This window comes from Salmo salar, chromosome ssa16 (assembly GCF_905237065.1).
Source record: "Salmo salar chromosome ssa16, Ssal_v3.1, whole genome shotgun sequence".
Taxonomy (NCBI): Eukaryota; Metazoa; Chordata; class Actinopteri; order Salmoniformes; family Salmonidae; genus Salmo; species Salmo salar.
Window position 1 is genome coordinate 29,956,897 of NC_059457.1, and position 12,319 is coordinate 29,969,215.

The window sequence follows — 12,319 nt, forward strand, 5'->3', positions numbered from 1 at the left end:
GTGCGGAAGTAGTGAGAAGAGTCTATGGCTTGGGTAGCTGAGGTCCTGGATGGCAGAGAGCTCAGCCCAAGTACTGGGCTGCACACATCACCCTCTGTAGCACCATGTGATTAAGGGTGGTGCTGTTGCCATACCAAGCAGTGCAGCCCAATCAAGCCCCGTCAGTGTGGACAGGGGCATGCTCGCCGATTGCTACTGCTGTATCATCAAATGAAATATCTAAGTGAGTCTCAGAAATGGCTAATATATGAATGTTATCGGATGTTAGCAAGTTATTGACTTCATGAATTTCTAAGGCTACATATATTAATATGGGCTATTTTCATCCCTTTCCTGGGTAGCTTATCCTCTCTGGGACATCTGGGACGCCAGCGTCCCACCCGCAGTACACACTATCAACAGCCAGTGAAATAGCAGGGCGGCAAATTTAAAACATCAAAAATCTCATAATTCAAATTTCTCAAACATACAAGTATTATACATCATTTAAAAGATAAGATTCTCCTTAATCTAACCACAGTGTCCGATTTCAAAAATACTTTACGGTGAAAGCAAAACATTAGATTATGTTAGGACAGCGCCGAGACAAGAAAAACCACACAGCCATTTTCCAAGCAAGGAGAGGCGTCACAAAAACCAGAAATACAGCTAAAATGAATCACTAATCTTTGATGATCTTCATCAGATGACACTCCCAGAACTCAATGTTACAAAATACATGTATGTTTTGCTTGATAAAGTTCATATTTATATCCATAAACCCCATTTTACATTGGCGCGTGATGTTCAGAAAATGTATTCCCACCAAAACTCCCGGTGAATGAGCACATCAATTTACAAAAATACTCATCATAAACATTGATAAAATTTACAACAGTTATTGAAAGAATTATAGATACACTTCTCCTTAATGCAACCGCTGTGTCAGATTTTAAAATAGCTTTACGGCGAAAGCACATTTTTCAATATTCTGAGTACAGAGCTCAGCCATCAAAGCAAGCTATACAGTTACCCGCCAAGTTCTGGAGTCAACTAAACTCAGAATTAGTATTATAAATCTTCCCTTACCTTTGCTGATCTTCGTCGGAATGCACTCCCAGGACTCACACTTCCATAGGAAATGTTATTTTTGTTCGAAAAACTCCATATTTATGTCCAAATAACTCCGTTTTGTTCGCGTGTTCAGATCCTTAATCCAAAGGCATAACGCGAGACCGCAAAACCAGAGACGAAAAGTCAAATAGTTCCATTACCGCTCATAGAAACATGTCAAACGATGTTTACAATCAACCCTTAGGGTCTTTTTAACATAAAACTTCGATAATATTCCAACCGGACAATAGCGTATTCATTACAGAGGAAAAAGAAGGAGCGGCGCGCCAGCGTGCCTGCGCAGTAAACAACTCACTGGTCCCAGGCAGTCCACTGATTGACTGAGCTCCTATTCTCTGCCCAGTAACAGTAGACGCATGAAACAAGTTTCTAAAGGTTGTTGACAGCCAATGGAAGCCTTAGGAAGTGCAAAATGACCCCACAGACACTGTAGTTTGAATAGGAATTAGATAGAAAAACTACAAGTCACTTCCTGGTTGGATTTCTTTTTGCCTGCCATATGAGTTCTGTAATACTCACAGACATCATTCAAACAGTTTTAGAAACTTCAAAGTGTTTTCTAGCCAAATCTACTAATAATATGCATATCCTACCTTCCGGGCCCGAGAAGCAGGCAGTTTAATTTGGGCACGTATTCATCTGAATTTCTGAATACTGCCCCCTGTCACCAAGAAGTTATCAAAGATAGACATAAAATGGAAAAGAGCAAACAAAGCAAGATAAAAAAATATACATTCAGCAGTCCATTAATCAGTTGGTGTGTGTAAGTATGTGTGTGTGCTGCGGGGTTGAAGCTACAAACCCATAGGCTTGGCTTTCTCATCCCTTCCAGGCTTTTGGGAGGGTGGGTGGACAATGAGCCTGTCATAGCGGATGTAAGCAATGTCCCCCCGGCAGCTTTCATGGCTGGGATAAGTTATTTCCTCTTCTGGCACACAGCTTCAGGACAGTCCTGATTGAGGAAGATATACGTTCCTCTCAAGTTCTTGGCTCTTTCCAGAACAGCTACCTTGTCCTTGAACCTCAGGAACTTCACCACTATCGGCCTGGGCCTGTCACCTGGGCCGGTGGTGGGTTTTCCAGTCATGTGGGTGCGCTCCAACTCAACCTTCCTTTGGTCCAACTTCAGTTTTTCCAAGATCATTTTCCTCACTTTGTCCTCAGACTCCATCCAGGTCTCATGTGGAGATTTTTCAGTTCCGTCCACAACAATGTTGTTCCGCCTTGATTGTCCCTCGAGATAATCTGATTTCTCCGTCATTGTTATCATGGATTCACATACAAAACTGATGTCCTCTCTCAATGACTTACAGAGTGATGTCATTTTGCCATTCTCCTGAGTATTCACACCCCTGTGTCAATACTTTGTAGAAGCACCTTTGGCAGCGATTACAGCTGTGAGCCTTTCTGGGTAAGTCTCTATGAGCTTGGATTGGATTGCATAACGTTTGCCATTAATCTTTCAAAATTCTTCAAGCTCTGTCAAATTGGTTGTTGATTATTGCTAGACAACCATTTTCAGGTCTTTCCATAGATTTTCAAGTAGATTTAAGTCAAAGCTGTACTCTGCCACTCAGGAACATTCATTGTCTTCTTGGAAAGCAACTCCAGTGTAGATGTGGCATTGTATTTTAGGTTATTGTCCTGCTGAAAGATGAATTCATCTCCCAGTGTGTCTGGTGGAATGCAGACTAAAACAGGTTTTCCTCTAGCATTTTGCCTGTGCTTAGCTCCCTTCCATTTATTTTTTATCCTGAAAAACTCCCCAGTCCTTAATGATTACAAGCATACCCATAACATAATGTAGCCACCACCATGCTTGAAAATATGGAGAGTGGTACACAGTAATGTGTTGTATTGTTGTTTCCCCAAACGTAACACTTTGTATTCAGGAAAAATAGTGAATTGCTTTGACACATTTTTTTCAGTATTACTTCATTGCCTTGTTGCAAACAGGATAAATCTTTTGGAATATTTTTATTCTGTACAGGCTTCCTTCTTTTTACTCTGTCAATTAGGTTAGTATTGTGGAGTAACTACAATTTGTTGATCCATCCTCAGTTTTCTCCTATCACAGCTATAAACTCCGCAACCTTTTTACCATTGGCCTAATGGTGAAGTCCATGAGCGGTTTCTTTCCTTTCCGGCAACTGAGTTAGGAAGGAAGCCTGTATCTTTGTAGTGACTGGGTGTATTGATACATCATCCAAGTGTAACTAATAACTTCACCATGCTCAAAGGGATATTCAATGTCTGTTTTTTGTTTTTTGACCCATCTACGCACCGGTGCATCAATCTAAGTCACATAACAAAAAAATCCCCCAAAATCTGTCAGTTTAAGCTAGAGATATCAGTTTTTTTCCATCCACCAGTGTCGCACTTACACATCTGCGGTGAAAGGTGGCAAAGCTGTGTTTTTTAACACCATGAGACATCCTGAAAATGTATTTCATCCCAGAAATGTCTGTAGCGTCAGAATGGTCTGACCTACAAGATGGTGTTCTCCGTTTTTCTCTACGACCCCCAGAAGAGAGAAGTAAACTGGGGGGAAAAGGAGAGCCAGAGCAATAGAGCATGAGACAGAGAAATTAATGGATAGACGGTGAGATAGTTACCAGTCTCTCTCCCCCCCAAAAAGTCAACCTCAGAGCCCATTCTTCCTTGCCATTGGATGAGAAGATTGTGACATCACCAGCCCCAAACACTTCCTCTTCCTGTGTCCCCCTCAGTTAATCATAGAGCCCCTACCCAAGCAGATCCATCCCTTCTACCTGTCCTAATTTTGCCTGATTCATGTAGTTTTTTCCCAAATTCCGTTTTCCATTTTTACCAGTTCCATTCACAAAAAACAAATTGAATGTTCTAAGTCCACAAAAATGTCTACACCACAACAGGTGACCACTTTTGAGGTCTGGGAAAAATGAAAAATGTCAAGTTTTGTGTGTAGTTACCCTTTAATGCGAACCAGGAAGAGACCGTTGTTTGGTTAGTGGTGTTTCTGTAGACTCATGTGATTGCAGAGCTTGCAAAACAAATGGCCACTGGATTGATTTAAATTATCATAATATCATTCTGTCAGGTAGGCATAGGCTACTTTGTAGTTAACATTTTAATTGAAAAGGTTTTTGGGAAAGCCTTTCCATCTCTACCAGAAGATTGTTATCATTAGCGTCATCGCTAACGGCTACACAAAGTGTAGACAGACGTGCGCACCGCACACATACACACAGACGTGCATTCCTGTGCCGTTTCAGAAAGTTTCTGGAAAATACAAATCACTGATGCATTTCGTGGCGAACTTGACAATGTCACAACGACTTGCGGGCAGTGGGTTCAGAACAACAACAAAACTTGTTTACAAGAAAATGGTATACCCCCACCCAATAGGGCGCTTGGTGAGTGGGAGGGCAAAGGGGCATGTGCTCTGCACAGGTAGAGCCCTATCTGTGCACATGCCTGGTCCTGTGTAGTCAGTGGGCACTCTGAGTCCCTGTCAAGAATTCAAAACAGTTGGTTAAGTGGTGAGAAGTTAACTCCTGTTTTCAACTCCATACAGGGCAACAGTAGCCTACTGCCATTAGCCTGTGTGTGGCAAGAGAGAGAGAGAGGCTTCTTTATGTTGAGTGGAGGGTAGTGGGGATGACACTGACCTGCCTGTTCCTCTCATCCATGATCCTTGTGATCTGTATCTTCTTCCGTCCCATCTCTGCGTCCTGTTCGGTCTCTCTGACACCTCAAGAATATCAGAAAAACAACAGAGCTTGTCTTCTTTCCTTCACTCCTAGCACATTGTACAACACTCTACTCGGTTTAACTCTGTCCTTCTTGTGACCACACCACAATCTGCAGGGAGAGAAAGAGGAAAGAACAACATATTTGTTTTATTTAACCAGGCAAGTCAGTACAGAACAAATTCTTATTTTTACAATGATGGTCTACCCCAGACAGCGCTGGGCCAATTGTGCGCTGTCCTATGGGACTCCTGATCACAGCCGGTTGTGATACAGGCCAGGATCGAACCAGGGTCTTCAGTGACACCTGTAGCACTGCAGTGCCTTAGACCGCTGCACCACTCGGAAGCTAACATAACACTGAGTGATCTCTTCTCAGGCACATCAAAGCAGCCAAGGACTCTGTATTCCATTCCCTGACACATACAGAGAGGATCTGAGAACGACCGGAGAACATGATGTCTCCTTATCTCCCCACATGTACTTCCACAGCAGCTGGAGCCACTGGCAGAACACTTCAGAACTAAAGGGGAAACTGCTTGGAAAATGCTAAACGCATTTGATATGTCCTTAGTGTTGAATAGGCCTGATTCAGAACCAATGAAAATACTTTCAAAAGCATTTTAAACTTAATTGTGAAATTATGTTTTCCATTTGAAGTGAGAAATTACTGCATTGAGCTGTTATTGAAGTGCACCTTGCCATTTAGAGCTGCTGGTGATGCCTCCCAACCAAGTACATTTCTACTGGGTTTATCTTTCTTCGATCTTAAAGCCTAACAACCAGTAACAGGATGACAGAATCACAGAGCTTTAACTAATACATTCATCCTATTCTCTCTCTCTCTCTCTCTCTCTCTCTCTCTCTCTCTCTCTCTCTCTCTCTCTCTCTCTCTCTCTCTCTCTCTGTGTCTGTTTTTATCTCATGTACTGTATACACCTGGAGTCAGTAGAAAGTCTCTATAAGATGCCTGTGAAGACAGAGCACAGAGCTTCACTCTTCCTTATCTGACCCAGGCTGCTCCCAGCTTTGCTCTTAAGATGATTAAGACTGCACCTAGTCTCAGGTTGACATCCTCAGGTTTAAATCCTCTGAGGTGGATGAGGTAGTTCCCACGTGAGGTGCTCTGTAACCTGCCAACCTGGTGACTGGTTCAGACTTCAGCAGGCCTTATGAACTCTGCCCTCTAGCTGCTCCTCTGCTCTAAGGGAAATACAGTGCCTTCGGAAAGTATTCAGACCCCTTGACTTTTTACACATTTTGTTAAAAAAAAACTCAGCAATCTACACACAATACCCATAATGACACAGGTTTTTACAAATGTTGGCAAATGAATAAAATAAAAAAAATGGATATCACATTTACATAAGTATTCAGACCCGTTGCTTGGAGACTCAAAATTTAGCTCAGGTGCATCCTGTTTCCATTGATCATCCTTGAGATGTTTCTACAACTTGATTGGAGTCCACCTGTGGTAGATTCAATTGATTGGACATGATTTGGAAAGGCACACATCTGTCTCTATATGGCCCCACAGTTGACAGTGCATGTCAGTGCAAAAACCCAAGCAATGAGGTCAAAGGAGTTGTCCGTAAAGCTCTGAAACAGGATTGTCTCTAGGCACAGATCTGTGGAAGGATACCAAAATATTTCTGCAGCATTGAAGGTCCCCAAGAACACAGTGGCCTCCATCATTCTTAAATGGACGCTTTTTGGAACCACCAAGACTCTTCCTAGAGCTGGCTGACCTGCCAAATTGAGCTATTGGAGGAGAAGGGCCTTGGTCAGGGAGGTGACCAAGAACCCGATGGTCACTCTGACAAAACTCTAGAGTTCCTCTGTGGAGATGGGAGAACCTTCCAGAACGACAACCATCTCTGCAGCATTCCATCAATCAGGCCTTTATGGTAGAGTGGCCAGACGGAAGCCAAAAGGCACATAAAGATTTTCAGAACATGAGAAAAACCAAGATTGAACTCTTTAGCACCAAAACTTCTCAGACCTGATGAAACCAAGATTGATCTCTTTAGCCTGAATGCCAAGAGTCACGCCTGGAGGAAACCTGGCACCATCCCTACGGTGAAGCATAGCACCATGCTGTAGGGATGTTTTTCAGTGGCAGGGACTGGAAGACTAGTCAGGATCGAGGCAATGATGAACGGAGTACAGAGAGATCCTTGATGAAAACCTGCTCCAGAGCACTCAGGACCTCAGACTGGGGCGAAGGTTCACCTTCCAACAGGACAATGACCATAAGCACACAGCCAAGACAATGCAGGAGTGGCTTTGGAACAGGTCTCTGAATATCCTTGAGTGGCCCAGCCAGAGCCTGGACTTGAACCCGATCGAACATCTCTGGAGAGACCTGAAAATAGCTGTGCAGCAACACTCTCCATCCAACCTGACAGAGCTTGAGAGGATCTGCAGAGAATAATGGGAGAAACTCCCCAAATACAGGTGTGCCAAGCTTGTAGCGTCATACCCAAGAAGAATCGATGCTGTAATCGCTGCCAAAGGTGCTTCAACAAAGTACTGAGTTAAGGGTCTGAATACTTATGTAAATGTGATGTTTCAGTTTTTTATTTGTAATAAATTAGCAAAATGTGTTAAAAATACATTTAAAAAAACATTTAAAAAGTGCTTTGTCATTATGGGCTATTGTGTATAGATTGATGAGGGAAAAAACTATTTAATACATTTTGGAATAAGACTAACCTAACAAAATGTGGAAAATTTGAAGGGATCTGAATACTTTCCGAAGGCACTGTATATACCTCTCCCTGGAGGAGCATTCATCACTGACACAAAAAAATGCATATACAACTACATTTCACCATAGAGCACAACCTCTGAATGAAGTTAAAGGTAGAGTATTCAGCCCACATCCAGAGATACAGTCAGCATTACAGACTACTGTGTGGTTACACTTGAGAGCTGACTAACATCATGGGACCAGAAATGGCCAGTTCCAGTGGCATACAGTAATTTGGGGGTTTGTGAAACTGGCATTATAGTGTCTGGCTGTCTTAATCTAACCTCCACTGTTAGGCAAACTCAACATGAGTTCACCTAGCCAACAACCCACGCATGGCTGTCCACAGTAAGGAAACTAACCACGTAAAAACCCATTAAGAATTTCCCTAAACCACATCACAACACACCAGTGAGAACGACAGTGTACTTTTTAATTCACCGTTTCCAAATACTCATACTGACACTTTTTCTACTGGTGTGTCTATATGAGTGTGTTTGTCTGTCTGTCTCTTACTTTGAAAATAAGTTATCTTGCTTGTCTTGACACTGTATTGTACAATTGTACAATAGGCCTGAATATATTGCTTGTAAAACACACACATTCCACCACGTCTCTAAACTGTGAGAGGATCTGTCATAGCAGTGCAGGACAGTGCAGGTTCTTGTGGTGTAATGCCTTGTGTCATGACATTTCTGTTACATAAATATAAGATGACAAGCTGAGGCCCCACAGACACCAGGTGTGCTACACTTAGCTTGGTACAGCCACTCTGAAGAAATATATTTCCTTATACAGCCACTCTGAAGAAATATATTTCCTTATTCAATCTGTAAACCTAGATTTACTTGCATCATTTTACTTGAATGAGAGTAATAATTAACACAGTACAAGTTGTTTGCCATTACAAAAATGCAGACCAATTTTATCCTAATAAAAGGTGTTGTGAATCCCAATGTAAAATCAACACATAATAACTGGTGAATGTTAAGGCATACTTTTTATTTATTTAACTAGGCAAGTCAGTTAAGAACAAATTCTTATTTACAATGACTGCCTACCGGGGAACAGTGGGTTAACTGCCTTGGTCAAGCGCAGAACAACAGATTTTTATCTTGACAGCTCAGGGATTCGATCCAGCAACCTTTCGGTTAATGGCCCAACGCTCTAACCACTTGGCTATCTGCTGCCCCAAAAGAGAAACCAGATGGGAGACAGACAATCAACACCTTTACTGTTTTAATTTACTGTTTATACCTTTTCAATAACTGCCTACACAATAAAAGTCAAAGTAAAAATGAAGTTAAACTTCATCCATAACTAAACTAAAAGAAATGCTTTTGGGTTGGTTAACTGCTTGATGGATGTGAAGTGAACTTGTTCACAGGTGTAAGAGTTAGGTAGGTAATCTTGTTAGGTGACAGAGCAGAGCAGGGCAGGGCCGGGGCAGCAGAGGGGATGAAAGTAGTGTAGTGGAGGTATGCGGCCTATCAATTAATAGAGCTGATGGAACAGATCGGAATGTTTGGCTTAAAATGTTGATAAACTATCATTTTTTCACATTTTAGGCACAGCAATGCAGTGTACACACGTTAGTAGGCCTACGCGTGAATGTTACAAAATGCAATTTGCAGGAAAACACTGTTCTAAAATGTGCACCGCACATGCAAGTGGTTTCATGGACAGAGATGGAAATATCCGTTAGAAAGAGGGGGGACTTAAAGATGCAACTATCATGGGTTGCCAATATGATTAGGATAATGCCTTTGGCTGCTAGACAATGAAAGAAAGTTTAAAGAAAACAAATATAACAGGACAACACATATGTGTAAGTCTTTATAAAAAATTATTGCCTCCACGTTTCTACGGTGGGATTTTGTCTATATGCTACTTTGAAGCAAGGTAAGACATGCCTCATAATATGAGGTAAAACATTCAGGTTTCAGACAATTAAGGAACAGGAAAAATATAGCCATGCTAATGATAGGCCTAACCATCTTCTGGTAGATGGAAAGACTTTCCCAAAAACCTTCTCAGTTAAATGTTAAATAATAATGATATTTTGAGCTAAAGAAACACCGCTAATCAAACAATAGTACTATGTGCCTGCACACTGGAATTAAATGTTAACTACTCTCAAATGTGGTTTAAGAATTGTTATGGACATAGAACATACATACATAATTTTCTTGTTTTTCTGTAAAAAAAAGAAAGTGTGACTAAGAATGAAAACCTGAAAAATGTGGGGAAATATGAAACCTGTGAATTTATGACTCAGTTTATCTGTTTCAATAGTAGGCCCACAACAGAATGAGTCTACTGCACAGAACAGCTTGGGTTGGCCTGACTGTGAAAGACCAATAGGGGTTCATCATTTTAGGTAATTCAGAGTGTATGTCACTGTTTCTCATATCATTTTTCACACAGGGTGCCTTTCCCTTGCCAGGCGGGCCATTTGGAAAAGTCTAGGCAAAATTACAGTATAGCCACTTCTCCAGGCACCACTACACCATTGGCTAGCGCTAGTCGGCTGTACCTGCACCAAAACTTCGGTATTTTCAACCTAAATCTTGTTCTCCATCCTCTATTTAAATATTCAGCCAACATGTTTTCAGCACTTTAATTTTCATCACTGATCAAAACTCATGTTCTATTTTGTCTCTCTGCAGGAGACATACTGTATAGTGAGAAATATGTTTGGAACATCAAATCGGAATAAAATTGCAGTCTCGAATCGCAATATACATGGAATTGTGAGAATCGCAATACATATCATCTTGGCACCTAAGTATTGTGATAATATCATATCATGAGGTCCCTGGCAATTCCCAGCCCAACTATCTACAGTTGAAGTCGGAAGTTAAAATACACTTAGGTTGGAGTCATTAAAACTCGTTTTTCAACCACTCCACAAATTTCTTGTTAACAAACTATAGTTTTGGCAAGTCGGTTAGGACATCTACTTTGTGCATGACACAAGTCATTTTTCCAACAATTGTTTACAGACAGATTATTTCACTTATAATTCACTATATCACAATTCCAGTGGGTCAGAAGTTTACATACACTAAGTTGACTGTGCCTCTAAAATTCCAGAAAATTATGACATGGCTTTAGAAGCTTCTGATAGGTTAATTGACATCATTTGAGTCAATTGGAGGCGTACCTGTGGATGTATTTCAAGGCCTATCTTCAAACTCAGGTCTTCTTTGCTTGACATCATGGGAAAATCAAAAGAAATCAGCAAAGACCCCATCTAAAAAATGGTATACCTCCACAAGTCTGGTTCATCCTTGGGAGCAATTTCCAAATGCCTGAAGGCACCACGTTCATCTGTACAAACAATAGTGCGCAAGTATAAACACCATGGGAACACACAGCCGTCATACCGCTCAGGAAGGAGACGCGTTCTGTCTCCTAGGATGAACGTACTTTGGTGCGAAAAGTGCAAATCAATCCCAGAATAACAGCAAACGACCTTGTGAAGATACTGGAGGAAACAGGTACAAAAGTATCTATATCCACAGTAAAACGAGTCCTATATCGACATAATCTGAAAGGCCGCTCAGCAAGGAAGAAGACACTGGAGAAATGTCCTCTGGTCTGATGAAACAAAAATAGAACTGATTGGCAATAAAGACCATCGTTATGTTTGGAGGAGAAAGGGGAAGGCTTGCTAGCGGAAGAACACCATCCCAACCGTGAAGCACGAGGGTGGCAGTATCATGTTGTGGGGGTGCTTTGCTGCAGGAGGGACTGGTGCACTTCACAAAATAGATGGCATCATGAGGTAGGAAAATATTTTGAAGCAACATCTCAAGACATCAGTCAGGAAGTTAAAGCTGGGTCGCAAATGGGTCTTCCAAATGGACAATGACCCCAAGCATACTTCCAAAGTTGTGGCAAAATGGCTTAAGGAAAACAAAGTCAAGGTATTGGAGTGACCATCACAAAGCCCTGACCTCAATCCTATAGAAAACTTGTGGGCAGAACTGAAAAAGTGTGTGCGAGCAAGGAGGCCTAGAAACCTGACTCAGTTACACCAGCTCTGTCAGGAGGAATGGGCCAAAATTCACCCAACTTATAGTGGGAAGCTTGTGGAAGGCTACCCAAAATGTTTGACCCAAGTTAAACAATTTAAAGGCAATGCTACCAAATACTAATTGAGTGTATGTAAACTTCTGACCCACTGGGAATGTGATCAAAGAAATAAAAGCTGAAATAAATCATTCTCTCTACTATTATTCTGACATTTCACATTCTTAAAATAAAGTGGTGATCCTAACTGAACTAAGACAGGGAATTTTTACTAGGATTAAATGTCAGGAATTGTGAAAAACTGTGTTTAAATGTATTTGGCTAAGGTGTATGTAAACTTCCGACTTCCACTCTAACTTAATGAACTACAGTTAAAAAGCATTGGATTGGTGTAAACATGGGCGAGACAGTTTCTTTACAACATCTTTTTTTCCCCACCAGTGTCAGCATTATTCCTTTCAAATCAAAATCACATTGAGTGATGTTTTATTTATTTTATTTTTTATTTCACCTTTATTTAACCAGGTAGGCTAGTTGAGAACAAGTTCTCATTTGCAACTGCGACCTGGCCAAGATAAAGCAAATCAGTTCGACACATACAACAACACAGAGTTACACATGGAATAAACAAACATACAATCAATAATACAGTAGAAGAATGTATGTACAGCATGTGCAAATGAGG

At 41.2% G+C, this 12,319-nt stretch overlaps 1 protein-coding gene across 10 annotated transcripts in view; it reads right to left on the reverse strand.

Annotated features, from left to right (window-relative positions):
* mef2aa (myocyte enhancer factor 2aa) overlaps positions 1 to 12,319 on the reverse strand; it is a 131,427-nt gene that overhangs the window by 87,299 nt on the left and 31,809 nt on the right. For all 10 annotated transcript variants that reach the window (XM_045697148.1, XM_045697149.1, XM_045697147.1 and 7 more), the window contains exon 3: positions 4,764 to 4,956. In XM_045697148.1, the coding sequence (XP_045553104.1) occupies positions 4,764 to 4,817 (54 nt within the window). In that variant the 5' untranslated portion in view covers positions 4,818 to 4,956. The remainder of the gene's footprint in view (positions 1 to 4,763; positions 4,957 to 12,319) is intronic.